We start from the raw sequence: 21,280 nt of genomic DNA, 5'->3' as shown, positions 1-21,280 counted from the left end.
AAGCGAGAAAATATATCTTTAAATTGTAATGTTGAAAATTTTGTTGTTTGGGTTCTTCTATAATAAGGTCTTTAAGTTTTTGAAAATATTCTTTTTTAATTTCTGGATCTTCAATTTGACTAATGACTTCAAAAAAAATTTCTTGGTCACTTGAAATGACATTTATGGTTTTAATGCATGTACATCTTTCTATTTGATTATCAATAAAGGATAATGATGTTTCAGAGTTAGAATTATCAGTATTTTCTTGGATTTCAAAAAATTGGTCATAAGGGGATTCTTTCTGATGAAGAGGAAGGGTCTGAAGTTTTAATGAATTTAATAGTTGAATTTTTAAATATTTTTTTATTTATAAGTTATCAATTTTCCCTTTCATAGGACAGTTATGAGCTATATATTCTTTTTGCCTACATTTATAAAAAGTAATTTCTTTTCTTTTCTTAGTAGTTTTATAATTTTTTAAATCATTTTTTGGTTTTGATTTATAATTTTGCTTGTTTTGGTTATTTTGAAAATATCATTGGGTTCTATAGGGTTTTCTATAAAAAAAATTTCTAAATTTCTTGGAACGTTTTTTTGTTGATGGAGCCTGTATTTTCTCGTAACGATATTGAGCACAAAAGGATCCAAGTTCCTACTTTTACTTATGAACTTCGTTTTTTCATTTTTGCCTTTTAATTTAAGGTATGTACATAAGACTAATCCTTCTTGTGTTGATACAGTTAATTAGTTCGTCGCGGGTTAGATTATCAAAAGGAATGGTACCTTGATAAGTTTGTCTTATTGTTTGACATACCTTTTCAACAAATAATTTCGATAATCCTGAGAGGAATTTTTCTTTCTAATATTGATTGTTCCAACAGTGATAATCAAATATATAAACATGTACATGCAATGATCCATTTGGACAATATGAATAAAATGTAATGTCATTCAGACTAAAAAATGCCCCTTCTGAATTTCAAAATATTATGAATGATATTATTAACCCATATCAAGAATTCATAATTGTTTATATTGATGATAGTTTAATCTTTTTACAATCTATAGAACAACATTTTAAACATTTAAAAATATTTTACAAAATAATTAAACAAATGATTTAGTTGTTTTTCTACATAAAATAGAACTATTTCATTAAAAAAATAATAATAAGGTTTTTAGAATATGATATTTTTCAAGAAAAAATAAAACTCATCCAAAGATCAATAGAATTTGTTAACAAATTTTCAGATGAAATCACCAACAAAAATAAATTACAAAGATTTTTAGGTTGTTTAAATTATATATCAAACTTTATTCCAAATTTGAGACAGAAAACTCTCCCTCCGTGGACTCATCAACATACATGCATCATTAAAACTATCAAATGTCTAGTCAAGAGTCTTCCATATTTATCCATCATCTAGCCACATGCATCACTCATTGTAGAAACAGATGCATTAAATATAGGATATGGTGGCCTTCTCAATCAGTCCATCAATGGTCAAGAACAACTAGTTAGATATCATTCGGATATCTGACCAGAATCTCAAAAAATTATTCAACCATAAAAAAGGAAATTTTATCAATTGTTTTATGTACAAACAAATTCCAAAGTGATTTAATCAACAAAATCTTTTTAATACGTGTTGATTGCAAAACAATTACAGATGTTTTACAAAAAGATGTTAAAAATCTAGTTTCTCGACAAAATTTTGCCAGATGGCAAGTAATACTTTCTTGTTTTGACTTCAAAATGGAAGCTATAAAAGGAAGTACAAACTATTAGCTCACGAGAGAATTTCTTCGAGGAAAGAGTGAAAAAGAGAAATAAAATAAAAAAAATGAATTCTACTTGCAAGAAAGAAGAAAAGAATGATCGTGATAAAAAAAACAACAACAATCAACACCTCTACAAACCAAAACCTTGTACTCCCAAGTTTTTCAATTTTTCAAAAAAGAATCATCACAAGAAATGGAGGATCAAAAAGGAAATATCCTCAAACAATACCATTATCAAATAAATTTCAAAATTTGGGATCATCCATCCTTTCAAGGCCTTGTACCTTGACAATCAACTCTTCTCCTATCAAAACTAAGAAGTCATCCACTCCTCCAACCACTTACGTCCAAGTCATTACAAACTCAAACTCTCAAAATTAAGAAGTTATACCCTCAAGTAAAATCTTTAATTATCGACCATCTTCATCTACCTCTTACCATAATAAAACCCAAACTTTATATATTACAACTCTTGAGCCGAGATTCTTAGGTAACTTTATTCTTTAAACAATCCAAAAAAATATTTCCATCAAATTTCCATTTTATTCCAAATCATTCACAAAAAACTTGCTTATTCTATGAATTTATTCTTGTTGATAAAGAATCTCATATCGATGAGTTCCATGAGCGCGTTCGGATCACTCTGATCTCACTGTGACCGAAATATAACATTATACATTCAACACATACAGTTATGCAAATAAACTCTAATTAACTGCATGCTATGAACAACAAAATCATAAGGGAAAGAGTTCCATACCAGTTGAAGACTATCTTCAAACTTCAAAACTCCAACGCAGCGGAAACCCTTCACGCAATCTACCAACGCCCGGCTGGAACGTCGACTGCAGTAGCACGATCAACGCGAACTCAAGACCACAACAGGGATGACACCACCACTAATGAGCCCTGGGTATTCTCAGAGTGAAAACCCAAAGGGTGGGCTTTGGTGAATTTGGTAGAGGACGGAGTAAAAATAAGTCGTGTAGGCGATAAGCAAGTGGGAGAGAAAGCAACACTATCGTATAGCAGAAGTGCTTATCGCATAGAGAAGCTATACAATCGTGTAAGATTTGCTGAACGATCGTTTAAGAAAAGGTATACGATCGTTTAACTAAATCGGCACACTATACAATCGTTTAGAGAAGCTATCTAATTGTCTAGGCGACAGTGTGCGATCGATTAGGCGCGAGGTATACGATCGTTTAGGCGGAGAACACTATCATATAGGCTCTCAAGCGATCGTTTTGAATTACCAACGCGTGCTTCACTAATTCTTTTGGGCGATCTGACCCGACAAGCGAATGAATGATTCAAAAATGAAAACCATTTTCATTTTAACCCATCGGTTACCATAACCGACGTTCCCCACTTACCCACATCCGAACGTGAAAAAATGATTAATTATCATATAATTAATAAATATAATCATATTATATTTATATTCTATAGTTTGATATCACATATCTACTATAGTATTTTCTCCTCTACTTGATATAAATCATATTTATATCTAATTTCCTCCAAAATAATATATCTCATACATTTAGCCAATTATATCATATACAATTGAACTTCCTCTTGTTAATTTGAACATGTCAAATTAACCCAAATACTAGTTCTCGACTTTATCCAAGCTACCCAGAAGACCTAATGGACCTATGGCTCGAAGCTCCAGTACGTGAATAGCTGACTAAACTCTTTAGCCACGAGATCCACCATCCGTTAACTGTCAGGCATTCCACTAAAGACCAATAGCTGAACTTTTCTTACCACAGATATATTTCTGTATCCATCGTATATAACATATCATGAGTACGATAACCCTTCACAGATGCTCATAAGTACAGCTGGGCCAATTTACCGTTTTGCCCATGTAGTTACATCTCACTTCTTAAGTACCACTAATTCCTCTAATGAACAATACAACATAGTCCAACTATGTGTGAACACATCTCGGGCCAGGAGAAGGTGTGTAGTGCCACATCGTTCAAGCCCTGGAATCAGCCCTTAAGATAGTCATCTATCTACTTACCCCTACCTCGGGGAAGGAGTGAATTCCATCTTGTGTAGCTGAGTTCCCAACTCCCAAATCAGACGAATCCCCAAAATGGTAGGTTTGAATCGGCGACCTGGCCACTCGCACCCATACAAATCAAAGAACCGCTCTCAATGGTAGGAGTTCCCAACTCACTCAGGATTGAGGTCATGTTACCTATGGTCATCCTAGTGAAGTGAAGTCTCTATCTTAAACGGTATTATATAACGAGATGTTAACATTTCGTGGTCAGGTCTTATACAAACTCTTTGTATAGGATGCCCCCGCTCGTATGTCCCCAACACGAATGATCAGGATCAGACCATCTGTGACAAATCACAACACTTGTGACCATTCCACAAAGCGGGCCGCGTCCGTAGCGTTACCAGGATAAGGTTTCCCTCCTTTATCCATATACTACAGACCGTTTTTTGTTATCACTCAAGACATGATCCACTTGTATGTCACCACATATATGCTTGAGTCACATACAGATAACCAGAGATTTTATATTTATTGGTTTGTGGTAAAGCAAATAAAACAAGTAAATGAGCAAAATACAAGATGTGAAGTAAATATCATATATTAACAACACAAGCGTTCGTACAAACTGTTTACAAAGTACAAGACACGAGACTTTAGGGCATCAACCCCAACAGTTGATACCGACTCAATTGAAATCACTCATAATATAAACAAAGATGACCCCAATAGAATTTCCTTTTCAAAAGTTAGGATTTTTCGTGTTCTAACTCCAACCAAATGGAATCAAAGTATTTATACTGAAAAAAGATTTTCTCATCAATTTCTTCCACAAACTTATTCATACATTGATTATCAAATGCTTGGTACAATATGTTTTGGTTAACCAATTTTAATCATTCCTGGTTCATAATGTTTGGCAAAATATGTATTCAAAATTTTTCATTATGGTTTAATGATTGGTGGGATATATTTGGTCTTAATTAGGCTATCCTACTATACCAAATTCTTGAAAGTCTTAAATACTTTTCAAATAATATTTTCTCAAATTCTTTTGACTTAACTTTACGTTTTTCAAATTATTTTCATCTGGCATGGATCTTTTGCTAGAATTACTCAAACATAAAATCAAATGGAATCTCCCGTCTTTTTTGAATATACAGAATCAAGTGGTGGGACAAATTCAACATCGTTGTTGCTTCAAAAAATATGGTAGAAAAATAGCTTTCCTTCTATCCCCATAACATGAAGTCAAACCTACAAAAATGTCAACAATTTTTTACTCAAAAATCAAAACTAATGGTTGCAATGGCACAAGTACCAAATGAAGAAGAACTCAATGTTATCCTTCAATAAATTTCGTCTCAATCCACTACCAACCAAGAAAAAAATACATCCAACCTTCAAGAAAAAGTAGATGAAAACAAATTTGCAATTTTTATGCATCACATTTATACTAAAACCCAATCCACCAATCCAAATCAGTAGAAGACAAAGCTTTCAAATTGGAAATAAAGACAAAGTGTTATACGTATATCATTTTTAAATTTTAAAGTGTAATGTATCGTACAGGTGTAATTTTAGGCTTTAAGTGTCATCTTTTGTATAACGTGTCCTACAACCCACGATGTAAAGAATAACGTGTCATTGTAAATTATAACGTGTCCTATTAAAGTAATGAATGAAAAGCTTCCCATCTATATATAAAGAGAGCTTAGTATGGACCGAGAGGTAGAGGCTTTTTCCAATCTTTTGAGTGTTTTTCTTTGAGAGAAAAAAGAACTTGTATTCTGACAAAAATTTTAATAAAAGTTCTTCATATCTCCACGTACCACCTTATTGATTCCAATTCCTAATTACAAAATTCAAGTAAATTCTTAGCAAATTTTATATTTTCAACATCTACTTTATATGTTTAGAAAATCAATATTTATTTATTATATTTAGATTTTCCAAAAAACATAACTTCATCATGCCCCACATATTCACCATTTACATAATTTTCTAAAACTTAACTTCACCATTTCCCACGTATTCATCATTTACATAATTTTCAATCTTATACATTCATCATTTCCCACAATGCTATGTGTCAAACATATAAACATCCACATATCCTACAATGTCACCTTTTACTTCATGTATTCATCTCATACTCTCCACATGTCACGACATTTTTTTTCAAATTAAAACCAAACCAAAGTCCAAAATCCACTTTTTTTAATCCAACCAAAACCCACCATGTGTCACTTTTCAAATGCTCCACTTGTTATCCTCTAATCGAGTCAAATTCGATGAACTTGACCGTTATGTCAGTGCATCACGTATTTTTCTGTTCAGCTTATTTCGGTTATATCTTCTCTGTTTAAACTCCGATTTGAGTGATTCAAATTGTGTTGGGACCGTTGTTTCAAGCTCTACACGATAGATACTTCAAAATACTCAATTTGTTAATGAATAAAAGAATGTTTGTTGTCATCAAAACATTAATGAGTGAATTAATTAAAATTAAGTAATTTGAGATTAAGAGCCAAAAGCCAACATTAAGGCTTAATAATTGGGTCTTTTCTGACACTATTATTTCAATATAGAGATAGACCCTTTATCCCGATGCCTTTGTTTTGGCGTAGGAATAGGTTCTTTATCCCGACGCCTTACTCTTATGACGTCAGGATAGTCCCTATATACCAATGCAAGCTTTAACATCGACTCTATGTCGACGCTAAAAGCATCAAATTAGCATCGACATAAACCTTTTTTTCTTATAGTGTAATACTTTTACAATAATGGCTATACTGTATAATGCATTAGTCCCACACTCACTATATCACCTTTATGTCTTTTCTTTTTTCCTTTCCATTTTTTTTCTTTTTATTTTTTCCTTTTTAGTATTTTCCATTACCCGAAGACCAAGATAGTCTGATCCAACAGATGTCATTTGTAATGAGAATATGTGACGTGTATGTTCATGTTGACTCTTATATATGTTGATTAATTTTAAGAAAGCATTAAAATAAAGCCAAAATTAAAAGAGATGATAAGACATGCCACAAGACACATCAAGATCAACTTATAGAAAGAATCTTCAATCTATACATAGACCTATGAAGCACAGATATAGATACGACTATACGATACAGATACGATCGGATACGACGATTCGTCAATTTCTAAAAAACTAAGATACGGATACGTCTAAAGATACGTCACTTTTTTATATATTTTTTAATATATATATTTCTAAAAAACGAGGATACTGATATGTTGAAAATACATTTTTTTCTTTTAAAAAAATCTAGGATATAGATAAATTTAGCACACAAGTTAATAACAATAACACAAAACATAATACAAACACTGAAATATAATATTAAAAAAAAAATCTAAGATGTTGAAGTACAATAGTTAATAAAATGCAATAGAAAAGTAACTCATATTCCAAAGAAGAAGGAGAAGAAGATTAGAGAGAGAAATATGAAAATAAACGAATAACTTATTATTGAAGACATCCAAATAGTTTATATTTTGGTGGACTTTGTGGGGACTCAATGTGAAGATGGAGATTAGATGATTCTAGTCTATGGTTTGGTCCGTTATTTATTTATTTTTCTTTTAGTTTTAGACTCAAGTAGTGAACTTTTTAAATAGATTACTTAATTTTATATTGGAAAGATTAGATGAGTTACTTGTCTTTTTTCTTAAAAAAAATTTCTATTCTTTGTCTCACATGAAATATTTGTGCTTCATAGCAAGAGACTCTTTGTTACGGAAATGGTCTTGACATTTAAGTAGAGTCCACTAAATCAAAAGATTTGTCTCCATCTGAATGGCAAAATTTTAAGTTTTTACATTTATAATGATGTTGTCCAAAAGAGCAACAACCTCGATAAGTTCCACATAACTAATGAATCGTAGTATATATATAAATTTGAAAGCATAAATTCAATTATTGCATGTGTGAGGTAATTCTTGTTAGGAAAAAAATTTATAGATTTGAATGATTGATGTATCTGAATTAGAGCAAATTAATTCGTTAGCCCTTAATGTCGGTCTCACTTGGATAAATGTGATAGGGAAATTAATTTAATTGTTCAATTTCCTTACGTAATCGTTACTGAAGCAAACATGTCTCATGTCTCTATTGTTGTTTTAAGGGTACCAAGATTATGTCGAAACGCAAGACAAATATGGTAAATTAAAACCCCGTTTTGGATCATTCTAGTAACTTGGTTCACTTTTTTCTAATTTTTTTTTCCAAAAAAAAAAAAAAACAAAGGGAAACAATAGCACGTTCTTTTTATTTAGTTAAATTACAATTTTGATCTCTATAGTTTGAAGAGTAAGATTCAATCTCTATAATTTTAATACAACTATGGGTATACTATGAGAATGATGAAGATTTAAACTTCCAACCTCCAAAGAAAAATATCATGTCAATTACTATCGGACTGAACTCTTGTTGACTAAAAGCTAAAATTTAATTCTATATTTAGTAGTACCTCATAAATAATCTCTATAGTTTGATAAAACCCTTATAAATCATAAATCTAATAGAAACTAAAATCTAATAAGAAACCATATGAACTCAATTTGAATTCTCTTCGATCTAAAAAGATCCATTACACAAGTGTAGGAATTATAAAATTGAAAAGCATGAAACCAGAAGTTTCTTAAAGAAATTAGAGGTAAGGAATAAGAAACGATAGAAAAATGTTATTAATTTGTTCCTAGTATCTTAAAGAAATTAGAGGTAAGGAATAAGAAACGATAGAAAAATGTTATTAATTTGTTCCTACTACCTTTTACATTCATTTCTCACCTGTCCCTGCCTGAGGTGGGTTGCTTGACATTGCAAATAAATGTGAGAAGAAAAAGAAATAATCTCAAGAATCTGAGTACTTTGGAGTATATAGATCCAAAAACTGTTTCCAAATTGTGGATTTATCATTCATGTGTTCTCAGTATCCACAACAAAATTCCTTATTTCAAGAGCATGAAAAGAAATCAATCTCCAAACAAGAATTTCAAATTCCTCGAGCAAACAAGGCTTCTCTAACATAACTAGTGAGTACCTCAAATTAGTTTAACAAAACAAAAGAACCATCATTTATGTCTCGCTCTCGTCAAGACATTTGCGCGGTTCTCTTCACAATGCAGACTTGATAATGTCCACGAACTCCGGCTAGTGTTCAGATATAATGAGATAAGTCAGCAACTAAACGATGAAAACAAAAAAAGTAAAATTCACAAAAGTTTTATAGGTAGTCTACCTTTAGCGAAGCTCCACCGACCAAAAATCCATCCAAATCATGTTGTCCTGCCAATTCTTTGCAGTTTGCGCCATTCACAGAACCTATAAATGCAAACAACTTTGATTAAGTCGACAAGCGCCAATCACAGAACACGAAAAGCTCGTCTATTGTATCATACATTTACACGACACAACTCACACATATGAAGCAGTTCTGCTCTAATGTATGAGATTTTATTTGGTCCTTAAACAAATTCCCCTCTAATGGCTTTTGGGTAGCATTCTGAATATTTCAAAGCTCAAGTACAAATAGACAACACTAAAAATGTACTGAAAATGCTTATGGCCATTGTGTAATGTTTGTATTAATGCTTTCCACACCACAGCGATGTAGATAGGAAAGAATGTAATAGAGCATATGTATCAATATTTTTCATACAAGCAAAGAGGTTACCTCCATATATAATTCTAACAGATCCAGCAACTTCAGCACTAACATTATTGTGAAGCCATTTCCTCAATTCAGCATGGACCTTTAAAAAGAACCACAATGTTTTTGTTAATTTTCCTGTATTCATGTGAAATCCAAAAATCTCCAAGAACAAATCTTACTTCCTGAGCCTGAGCAGGGGTTGCAACTTTTCCAGTTCCAATTGCCCAAACTGGCTCATACGCCAAAACAACATTGTCCCAGTTGGAGATTTTATCTGTGTCATGTGACAGAAGGTTCATCAATTTCACACAAAAACTAAATAAGAAAAGTATGACTGACATACGTGTAAGCATAAAAAAATAATGTTCGTTAAAGGCCAAGGAAAAGAAAATTATTGAATATACTATAGGGATAACCAAGAAAATAACATCAAGAGATTGTAAGCATGCAATGCCAATAAGTTGAGTAAGGGTAAAATGGATTTCTTACTATCAGCATGAGAGAGTACCTGCAATTGCTTTAGTTTGTGCAGAAACAACATCAAATGTTGATCCTGATTCTCGTTGCTCAAGAGTCTCTCCAACACAAGCAATAACTTTAAGTCCTTGAGAAAGGGCATATGCAACTTTATCTCCAATAAACTGCATTCACAAATATGTCCCAACAGAGTTTGAAATCAAAACAATTGATGCAGTTAACAAATATGTGCACATAATTTGCCAAATTTCATTCATGTAATGGTTACCTCACTCGACTCGTTCAAAAGAAGTCTTCTTTCAGAATGGCCAATAATCACCCATGGAATTCCCAAATTGACGAGCATCTCAGCACTGTTGAAAAAGATAACAATTTCAAGATTTCAAGTCAATCATATATCCCACAGTATTTCAAGCAAGTAAAGAAGCAACACTTCAGTGGAGAGTGTCAGCACCAGATGGTATCTATTAAACTAACTTCAAATTTCGGACAAAGAACAAAATCACAAGAAACTAATTGAGGAAACTACAACTACAGAACCTTTAAATGCAAGAAGATTCAATGATCTATTAAATCCTACCTGACTTCTCCAGTAAAAGCACCACCCTTACGAACCCAACAGTTCTGAGCAGCAACATGAAAATCAGATCGCAACGAACTCTGAACCAGGGGAAGAAACACGAAAGGTGGACTCACAACAACATCTGTAGAGAAGATATAACAAGCGCAGACCACCTCTCAATTAGTTCAAGCATCATAATGATTCACTATTAATTTATTGATTGCGGAGTTTGTTCAGTGATCGGGATCTCAAAACATACCGACATCTCCCGAAGGAACTTGTGCTTCATTCAACGTGTTGACGATTTTCTTCACCTCCTCGGTTGTTCCGTTCTGTAGAATTATTATTCAATCAACAAAAATATTCATTCATTCAAACACAAACTAGTAACCTGAACCTCCATTTCCAAATCTAGACTTCTATAACAATTCAACCGACCAGAGAATAAAAAAATCAACAACAAGCAACACACACGGATCGGAAAAGTTACGGGATAACATAAGTAATACATGGATTTCGTCTATAAAATTCTATCGCTCCAAAACCCATGAGTATTGATCAAATCCAACAAATGGGAAGATCAATACGTGCAACAGGTTTGGTTTTCTGATAATCGTTCTGATGAAAAAATGAAACGAACGACCAAAAGTTGAGAGTATAAACAAACAGAGGGAGATCAAGGAGATTATAGAAAACGGAAAGCATACACATTTCCAGTTGCCGCCGACGAAGAATTTTCTGCCCATTTTTCCTCGGATTTCTGGGAGCTAAGAGTGTACGACGACAACAAAGTTAAAGATCCCGATATCGAAGATAATTTCAAAATGTGAGGACCAAATAACAAGAAATACTATTTATATATATGCACACGCATACACGCGTGATACGCTTGCCCCGCAGCCCAGCCCATTAAGCCCAAAACTCGCCTTTAAGCCCAGCTCGTTTGTGCCTATTTGGGCTATCATTTATCCAAGCCCAGCCCACTTAGAAACTTGTCGCTGAAGCCAATCGGAGCAACATTAGGCAAACGAAAAATATTTATTAATTGTTGCATTTGACTTTCTTTTTTTTAAAAAAAAAAAAGTTAATAAATTACGGGAAAAAAAAAGAGAAGGAAGGTTTTTTTTCATTAGGGTAGTAATCAAAACTTTCCATCTCTCTCTCTCTCGAAACTACCAGCGCCAAAACTCACAGAATCCCCTCGTTTGTCCAATCGGAAGGTTCTTCTTCGTCTCTTTCTTTCTCCGGCGGCCACCGCACGCCGGAATCCTAGGCTTGTATTTGCGTTCGGTGTCGATTTTATCTAATCACGGTGTCGTACTAAACATCAAGATCTCGAATTGGAACTAGGGCATAATTGGGGATTTTGTTCCGTCTTCAAACTACAGGTAATTCTTCGAGTACTGCTATTTTGTGTAATTAAGGGCATTTTTTCGTTGTATTCTTTGGACGATTGTTCTCAATAGAAAGGAATAGAGTAAGTCTAGATTAAGCTCTTGTCGTTGAAATTAGGGGAAAAGGGAAAAAAGAAACATAGACAAATAATCTAGAAATGGTTTTACTTTATTGGTCCAAGATCATCGCGAAATTTTGATTATGGAACTTTAGCAATAAGTTGTACTGTTGTGGTAATTTAGAGGGAAATTGCAAGAGAAAAAAGGAAACTTAGAGAAATATTCAGAAGAGGATTCTATGTTTGCAAGTTCATCTTGGCCGTATGGCTTCGTTGTATGATCTCAAGTTGGCTTGAACCTGTAACTTTTATAATGTGCGTATGGCTTCGTTGTATGATCTCATTTTGGGGTTTTTCTTTTTTTTTTTTCCAAGTTCTGATCTTCGGTTTCTCCTTTACTTTGGTTCTTGAGAGTTGAGATTCAGAAGGATCTTGGTTCTGTTATGATTGATATGTAGGGTTATGGAATTTGGTTCTGTCTTGGGGTTAATTTTCTATGTAATTTTTTGTTTTCTGATCTAGGTTTTTAGTTTCTGAATAATCTCATTGTTCTTTTGTTGGCGAGGTGTATGAACGAGAGATCTATAGCTTGTTGGTTTTCTTAGTTAGGTTTTAGTTTTTTGCAGTTCGATCATTTTTATTATTGTCTTCTCGGTCTAGTTGGAGTTTAGTGTTGGTGTTATTATACTTGTTGTATAGTTTGAGTTGTTCTTTGAGACCTAAAAAAACTGAATGTTTTCCTTTGTTTGAATTTCTTTTATATTGGCTACTTTAGAATTTAGTCGGAAGCTTTAGTTTGCTAGAATTTTAGTTTGTGTAAATAAATTGTTGCACTTGAGTTTAGTAATTTTTTTTTCCCCTCCCTTTCAGGCCTTATACCTCTCAGTAGTTTTCTTTTCTCAAGTGTTTGATCCTTAAGCCTCAAGATGCCAGCCACAGCCGGAAGAGTTCGCATGCCTGCGAACAATAGGGTACACAGTAGTGCTGCCCTACAGACACATGGTATATGGCAAAGTGCAATTGGATATGACCCATATGCACCAAACAAGGATGATAACAAGAATTCTGCACAACAAAACACAACTAGCACTGAGCCAGATGCAGAGAATGCATATGCTAGCTTTCAGGGTCTTCTTGCACTTGCTCGCATAACTGGTTCTAATGCCAATGAGGTTCGTGGTGCTTGCAAGAGATGTGGACGTGTTGGGCACCTTAGTTTTCAGTGCAGGAATTTCTTGAGTGTGAAGAATGAGAAGGAGAAAGACCCAGAAGCTATTCAGGCTGATGTTATGTCAGAACTAGATAAATTAAAAGGAGGTAAAGGAAATGGGAAAGGTGTAGTTGAGAGTGAGGAGAGTGAGGAGGAAGAGAGTGAAAGTTCTGATTCAGATGCTGACTCAGAAATTGAGAGGATTATTGCTGAAAGGGAAGGGAAAAGAAATAGTAAGAAAAGGTCATTGAAAAGAAAGGATGATTCAGTTGATGATAGATCGGGATCAGATTCAAGAGAGAAGAAGAGGGGGAGGTCAAAAAGGAGGAGCAGAAGAGATCCTAATGATTCAGATGACAGCAGAAGGAAGAGGAGAAAGGAGAAGCACAGGAAGAGAGACGATTCATCAGATGAGGATGAAAAACATAGGCGACATCATAGGAAGAGTAGAAAAGAGAAAAGAAGGAGAAGAAGCCATAGATATTCTGATGACTCAGATTCTGATACATCTGAGGAAACCCATGGAAGGCGCAAACACAAGAGTAGGAAGGCTGCATCGTTAACTGATTCTGAAGCTAGCAGCTCTGATGACACAAGGGGCAGGGCAAGGAAGCGTTCTGAAAAGAGAAGCAGGAAACATCGCTATGAGGATGAATAGACCAAGTAACTATCTTCCAACTTTTTTCCCGGTTAATCATGTTATAGTTTAATGGAGCAAAAATAAGTACCATATAATACAACTTGATGGATCCATTCTCTGTGTCCTTTGCTTAGATTATTAGATTATACAGTAGTTGAGATGGATAATTTTTTTAAATTGTGTGATATTATATGATCACTTCTTCTTCTGCTTCCCCTAGCTATGATTGAATGGATGTATTTTTTTTTTAACCGCAGGCATAATGATGGGAGATAAGATGGATATCATGATCCTTTCTGGTAGCCGTGGATTTACCAATAATAAACTCAGCCATGGTTGGCTCTAGACACAACCACGGCTGAAATTTATTGTGGTATTGCATTCATTTATAAGGTCCAGAATTTTCTTGTGCCTTTCTCATTGTGTATATCATGTTATTTCAAATCAAAATGTGAAAAGAATTATGAAACACTGAATAGTTTGTTCGGGAGGCTGAAGGGAACACAATTTCTTTCCAAACAAGCATGCTGTATGTTGACATTTTCTAAGTTCTGAATGGGATTTGGAATGTATAATTTTATTGCATCCAATTGCTATCTATCTGATCCCACGATAAGCTATGTCTTTCATCTTTTTATTGGTTAAATCCTTATGGTTTCTCTTATGTAAGTTGATACTCTGACCTTGATTCGAGTTTATATGAAAGTATATTGCTTGATCTTGAAGATGAAAATTACATTTGCGGAAGTTTCAATATCAATCCTAATTATAATTTAGTGAATTCAAAATTAAGCTGAATTTGATATTTGAGACATTTATTTTGCACATTTATAATTTAATTAACTCTGTGAATTTGTTTTCAAGATAAGTTTTAAGGTTTTTGCAGTTAAATTTATTTAAAGTTTGTATTTGCCTATGCGTGGACAAGTGAACAAATCTAAGCAACTACATGAAGCATAATTTGGGGTAATTGTTAGTAAAAATAAAATCATAAATGAAAGAGATGTGTCGTATTTTTATTTCTTTTCTCGTACATATTTTTTACGTAAACAAAAACAAACTTTTCTCTTCTGAAGGGGAAAAGAGAGATATTTAAATATAAGTTTGGAAGTATAATTAAAACCATTTTCTATTTTGACTAGATAAACAATATTTGCACAGTAAGATGCATATTCAAAATTATACATATCAAGTTCAGATTGAATCGTTCATTTGACATCCGTTGCTGGTTAATTTTGTGCAACAAAAACCTATACTAAAATGCCGAATGTTAAGGATGAGGAAAATTCTGCAGTTGTTTTCCCAAGACATGTTGATGGAAAAATACATGGGGAAAATTTTCCCATTTTTCTTTCATCCAAGTTTGCTGCAAAATGGAACCAAAGGCTACCTGTGTGGGATGTTTGGCTATCTATGTTCAGATTCTTTTCCTACCAAGAATAAAGGCTCAAATCATGGATAAGAATTCATTAAATGAAGATAGAGGTAGGGAAGAATCAAATAAGCCACATGTATGGATAATAGAAATATGTGATTACATAAGATTGGAAATTCTCAGATTCTAACCCTCTCTCCCCTCCTTAGAGGGAATCAAAAAAGAAAACAAACTATGACTGTATCTAAATTCTCTAATGTTTACTTTCTGCAACCAGGACTTATGTACACAGATTTGGAGATTGCCACTATACAGTATCAACAAGATCTAACCAGAAAAATCCTATAAATTTAGTACTTCATCTAAAAGCTCATCAAGAATCAAATCCTCCAACTCAAGTGCTATATGCTCTGTTTCAGATTGAAGGTTCATCCAATCATCACCTTTTCTTAGATCTCGCCCCACAACATCATCTAAAGATTGGTCTAGTTCTGGTCCCAAGCACAGGTACCAGGAAACTCTTTCTCGGACCTCCTCAAGAAGATACTGCCCAAGTGCCACTGGACGGATTTGGCTTCTTGAGGAGAAGGTCTTGAGGAAACAAATGAATGATTTTTCATATACATTATGTAATGTCTCGTTAACTAAATCGAGCAGAAGCTGGTGATCAGAATCTTTGTCAACCTTATCCCAATAGCATTCAAGTTTTTTGTAGAAGTGAGCCTCCTCTCCCTCAAATATCGAAGAATTGAGTGGTCGGTCTATTGTGTGACCATTTTCGATAAAGCTGGAGAGCTGAAGAATATGCCTCATATAGTTGAAGTCTGCATTATTGATTCTACCAAGTTCGGAATGCAGATAGAGACAGTTAGAAATTTTTTCAGCATCATCAACTATCTCATGATTGACGATGGTTTCAAAAGCTGGTAAAGCTTCTGTCCCAGCCTCGTTATGTTGGTCATCCGAAGGTTCAAGCTCATTTGCTATACTGCACCCAGGATTTAGTATTGCACCTGACACAGTTTAACCAAAAACATGAGTTTTATTTATATTTATTATTAATATTAATTTTGGAAATTTTTACGAAGTAAATCTTTGAAAGATATAGAATAAAAATAGTGTCGTGCTAAAGAGGTAAAATGCTTTTCTGGGATCGATCCGTTTAATTCATTAGAGGAAGTTGTAATAACAGAGCAAATATTGATACATTAAGGCAAGCTATACGTTGTCATGTAAGCTTCATAAAAGAGGATAGCATTACTTGGAAGAAAAAGAAAAAGACCATGAATAGCTTCCTATATTTACCTTGAGAGTCAGAGAACTTGGAAGTTTCATCATCTTGGAAACAAGTTCCAAGTTCTAAGACTTGATTGACGTGTGAAAGCTCGCTGACTTGATCAGCAGTCTCACTGGCATCTTCAACTATGCGTTCATTACCCGATACTTGATGGTGTTTACCATCCAAAATATCTAGGTGAGGTATTCTTTCCTTGAGCACGTCTGCCCAAGCAATTCCCTCATCATTTGTGATCTCGTTTAAACTACCTGAATAATCAACATGCATGTTGTCCTCACCTCTTTCCATCATACACTGTGAATCACTATCCAATGGTTCAGAAATTTGTGTGTGATGGGTTGAATTCTCATCTGTTCGAATATTATTATCTGTACTGGAATGCACCAAACCCCTCTTTGGTTTTTCTGTGCGAGAAACGACATGAGGGTCAGTAAATAATGTACAAAAGAGATCAATATCGGGCGAAGAAAGATTCCTTCCAAAGCGTTTTTGAGGCCTCTCTAAATTTGGAACTTTTTCTTCACTTATCAGCCTTAAGCTTCGTGAGTGGTAACCCTTTGCCTCTCTGTTTTTATCGAAACCATACTCAGACAGTTGAGAATATCTTTCCAGAGAAGCACTTAATGAAGCAGTTCTTGTCTTGGTTTGAACTCTACTACTGAGATTATCATTCTCAGTTCTATCAGTCTCACTGTATCCTATAATGCCTGAGCCAACAGAAAGTTGAGGACATCTTTCCCGAGAAGCACTTAATGAATCAATACCTATCTTGGTTTGACCTCCATTACTGAGATAATCAGTCACAGAATGACTGATCTCACTGTATCCTCTAGTGCCTGAGCCATCTTCGTTTGTAGTAGTTCCTAAACTTTCATGTGCCTCTTCTCTGTAAAGGGAAAGTTCAGGTCCAGAGGGATCTAAGGTTGATATTCCTTTAGATGTTTTCTGGTTATTTCCCTTCTTCCTCTCCTTGAATGAGTGCTTTATTTTCTGCTTAATAAAATTGAAACGCTTGACAACCAACTGATTCCACCCCCCATGCCTTAGTCCACGATTCGATCCCAAAGAAGAAGAGGTTGTTTGTTGTCTTATGTCATGGTTTGATGTACTATCAGAGTCACAAGGCGTCATATCTTCATGAAAATTCTTGGGAGATACAGATTCAACAAGCTTTGATGGTTGGGGAGAAACAGATTTTTGTACTTTTGGAAAAGACTCAATCTGCTTGTGTTGGAGTGAGCTAAGCTTTTTGTATCCTTTTCGTGCTAAACCGGGAGCAGGAAAGGACATTGATTTTGCTAGACTTGCTGGGGACTTCTTGTTTTGCGAGGTTTGTAGAGTGTTCGTACTATGTGCACCTTGTAACAATTCTGCAAATAGTTTTCTATTTGCCTTAAATATCTCTTGGATGTGAGTGTCTTCCTTATATGAGCGACTGGAGATGTTTCTGATGATCTCGTTAGTTTCTAAGGTTTTCTTTACTCCATTAGATTTTTCGGTCAAAGATGTAAATCTGATAGCAATTTGTCTCTGGATTAAGTAGTCCTCAGAATCCATGGCATTCAGAGAATTACTGCTTACTCCAGATGCAGCTAATTTCATAGGAGGTTTCTGACTGTCATCCTTTTCACCATTATATACTGGAGAATGATACGAAGGTTCTAAATGATGTATAGACTGTGTTCGACTGAACCTTCGTTTTGAATTGGAACTCAATTTCCAGTATTTTTGGCCTTCTTCCCCTGACAACTCATTAGTTATCACTTCGTTTACATGGGCCTCTCTAGATGCTCTGTCAATAGGACAACTCTCTGCCGTACACTGTTAAATATGATAAAGTCATAATTAACTGATCATATCTCACAATAAAGTATAGTTATATCTGATAATGCTACCATGACCTTACCATTAGAGACTCGTTTTCATCATTGATAAGTTCTGGCACTTCAGCAACGTGGTGGCTGTTCAGAGTTGATTTGAAACCTCCCTTGCCTGCAGACGAGGTTTGAACTAGAACTTAAAATACTTGAAAAAGAAAGAAAGAAATAATAGAAATCAAATGAAACCAGAAGAGACTTATAAACTCCAGTGAAGGAAGATATCAGATAATAAAAGATTCAGCCATTGGAAATGATACCAACAGAAACTTTGGAGGTTAAGAACAAAATTTAGAAGCAATAAATTAAAGTTTTTCGGCACATGCTCCAAACTTACTTCTTGAATGCTTTCTGTAAGGAAGCATCTTTTTAACGTTGTGCCAGCCATGGTAGTCAATAGTATTGAATATGCTCCAGAAGCAGCCTGGAACGTTTTTGTTAAACTGCAGATTGGAGTCTTGGCGCTGGATGTGCTTTTCCATTTTAAACATGATGAAGAGTCTTCCACGCTCTCTACACACTTAGATGGAAATTAAGCTCAGCCTCTTTTATTTGCTATCATCCTTTAGGGTCCAGGTGCAACAAAACTACCACTTCAAATTCTACCCAAGATTTTATCTTACATGAACAGAACTAAACATGATGTGAGAAGTTCCCCAACCAAATTACCTCAGTTCAGAAGTTTAGACAAGACATAGAACACCAAATAACAAGACTCAAAAACGCTGTTCTTTGCTCAAATTTCAAATATGGAAAGCAGACATGAAAAGTATCAGGGCCACTCCAATACTCAAACAATCACGATTAAGGGAGGTAGAAATTGAAGAATTGTGTAGAAGTTGAATTGACGAAGAAAAGGGTCTATATTTCCACAGCGATGTTCTTCGAAAAATCGGTCAGAAAGTTCAATCTTGACAACTCGGATATTAAAGAAAATACCCTTTTCAACAAAACAGTAAAAAGAAACATAAACAAAATGTCCAGATGAAGGTTTTTTTTTTTCAAAAGAAGAAAAAAAAAACGTTAAAGCAGTGCTCCTCCAAAAGAAACTCTCACACACAATAAATTGAGGCAGCTGACATGAGTTGAAGCACCCTTGATATTTATTACAGAATTTAAGAACAAAAAGAGGAAAAGAAAAACAGAAGGGAACAGTTGTAAAACCTTAAATAGCAATAGAAAGAAGAAAAGAACAAAGGTGGGGCTTTCTTTCAGAAGCTAACGAAGTTTCACAGGATATAGCAGGTTCAGAAGGAGGCGGCTCCTGGAGATGAAATAGAAGACGAATTTCATTTAAATAAAAGAGATAATAAGAAACTTGCAGGTTTTGCCTTAATGAAAAAGACAAGGTTTACTCCAAACCTATACTTATGTAAGATAAACCATTGGGTAGATAGATAGATAGATAGGAGGAGGGGAAAAGTAAAAGCGTTGAAATATGATAAAGAACTTGATTTGACTATGACCAAAAAGAATTATTATTGCTTTTATTCTTTTTTATTACCAAAACATTTTGAGATATGTTCATAAGGATACAGCAGAAACTTGGAAAAATATCAATCAAGATGATAATATCATTTCAGAACCCAGGGAAAGTAAAGAAATCTAACCGTGGAGATCCACAGCACCCAAGATTGGTGAATCGTGGTCCGCTTGGTCCCAGCACAAGTCTCTTCGCCTGGTCCAAACTCCATAACCTCGACCTCAAGGAACGGTCTTCATAAGATGAACAAATGGGTTAGTTGACCGGTTCAATAATTTTCAGAGAAAGATTAAAAGGGTTGTTGGCAAAATTATTGAAATTCCAAAGACTGTTAGATTACATGAAGATATGACCAATTCCACCCAAAAGTCATGGTTCCTGTTCTCTCAAGCTGTTGAATATAGAAATTTAATAGGGTTCATAGAATGGGAAGGTTTGATCCTTTGAATATCAACCAAATAAACAGTAGAAATATGATGTAATTGGGGATTTAAAATAATCTAATAATCATCGGTTAGAAGGAATAAATTTGATAATACGCAACCATATAAAATACTAGGCTGTCCCTTTTTCTAGAAATCGTGATCAAATGGGAAAAAAGAAAAAGAAAGAAAACAGGAAAACATCTAATTCTTCTTCTTCTTCTTCTTCCCAGCCCCATTTGAATATTAGGTATAGGAATATTGACTACACTGACCTGAGAACTTCCAATTTCCTCGCGAAGTCGTCGAAACTGAAATGGGTTCGAAATTCAATCGTTTTCTGGTTGACCCAACTGAAATTTGTCTGTAATTCGTTTACTTTTGGGGTTTGTTGTCGTTTTGTTTGGATATTCAGAGCCTGTTTGTAACTTTCACCCTGAAAGGATTCCCATCGGTGTCTTGGCAACCAAACAAGTGTATGCTCCTCCATTGTTATAGGATGGACCAAACAAGAACTTGGGTTTTTTTCTCGCAATTCTTCCTGCCGTTTCACATCAGCTAAATTCCCGCGAATTAATCTTCACAGCAACCCCAAATTTTGGGACCGACCCAGATGAGAAAAGCCATTGAAATTCCTTTCGGCAGCGAAACCCTTAGCTTCATCGGTGAAATTTGATGATGCTACATTGAGCAGCAGCGAAATGGCCTTCAAGTCCTCACGAACATCCATGCCATGGGTTCCAATCAAGCAATTTTCCACTGCCTGAAAATACAGCAGTTGCTGGCAACCGCAAGTTTGATGGAGTTGGAGCCCCTACAACTACGATCACGCATAATCCAGCCTATGGATCGCGAATGGATCGTGGGCCTTAATTACGAGGGCATGGCCCGTGGGTCAAAATGGGCTTAAAGGTACCTCGATATTTGGGCCACGGAACACGCTTGGGTATGTGTGTATAGATAGGTATGGGCTCATTTTCGGCCCAATGCAAAAAATGACAATTACAGTTATAAGA

At 34.7% G+C, this 21,280-nt stretch overlaps 3 protein-coding genes across 9 annotated transcripts; 1 reads left to right on the top strand and 2 right to left on the bottom strand.

Moving 5' to 3' along the window:
• Positions 1-8,662: 8,662 nt before the first annotated feature.
• Positions 8,663-11,374, bottom strand: LOC120087832 (triosephosphate isomerase, cytosolic-like). Its single transcript, XM_039044762.2, has 9 exons — positions 11,215-11,374; positions 10,767-10,839; positions 10,526-10,649; positions 10,214-10,298; positions 9,977-10,109; positions 9,648-9,742; positions 9,490-9,568; positions 9,055-9,137; positions 8,663-8,966 (listed from the first exon to the last, which is right to left on the bottom strand). Exons 1-9 carry the CDS (start codon positions 11,251-11,253, stop codon positions 8,931-8,933), a joined length of 747 nt encoding a protein of 248 aa, XP_038900690.1. The 5' UTR covers positions 11,254-11,374; the 3' UTR covers positions 8,663-8,930.
• Positions 11,375-11,554: 180 nt separating this feature from the next.
• CXIP4 (CAX interacting protein 4) lies at positions 11,555-14,408 on the top strand. The gene is made up of 3 exons (XM_039046907.2): positions 11,555-11,895; positions 12,831-13,833; positions 14,068-14,408. Exon 2 carries the CDS (start codon positions 12,887-12,889, stop codon positions 13,826-13,828), a length of 942 nt encoding a protein of 313 aa, XP_038902835.1. The 5' UTR covers positions 11,555-11,895; positions 12,831-12,886; the 3' UTR covers positions 13,829-13,833; positions 14,068-14,408.
• Positions 14,409-15,296: 888 nt separating this feature from the next.
• LOC120089436 (uncharacterized) lies at positions 15,297-21,079 on the bottom strand. Of its 7 annotated transcripts, none has more exons than XM_039046902.2 (7): positions 20,540-20,944; positions 19,970-20,075; positions 19,524-19,623; positions 18,697-18,879; positions 18,389-18,474; positions 16,491-18,303; positions 15,297-16,198 (listed from the first exon to the last, which is right to left on the bottom strand). In XM_039046902.2, the coding sequence occupies exons 4-7, from the start codon at positions 18,848-18,850 to the stop codon at positions 15,528-15,530; spliced, it is 2,724 nt and encodes a 907-aa protein (XP_038902830.1). In that variant the 5' UTR covers positions 18,851-18,879; positions 19,524-19,623; positions 19,970-20,075; positions 20,540-20,944; the 3' UTR covers positions 15,297-15,527. The 7 variants fall into 7 exon arrangements, with proteins under 7 accessions (XP_038902830.1, XP_038902834.1, XP_090161882.1 ...); XM_039046906.2 differs by having other exon boundaries at positions 18,697-18,872; positions 20,540-20,711; XM_090305756.1 differs by lacking the exon at positions 20,540-20,944 and adding an exon at positions 20,183-20,322.
• Positions 21,080-21,280: the final 201 nt, after the last annotated feature.

This window comes from Benincasa hispida, chromosome 10 (genome assembly GCF_027475165.1).
Source record: "Benincasa hispida cultivar pf3 chromosome 10, pf3_genome.v1.1, whole genome shotgun sequence".
NCBI lineage: Eukaryota > Viridiplantae > Streptophyta > Magnoliopsida > Cucurbitales > Cucurbitaceae > Benincasa > Benincasa hispida.
The sequence above is the reverse complement of the archived record's forward strand: the minus strand, read 5'-3'. Positions and strand labels throughout refer to the sequence as shown.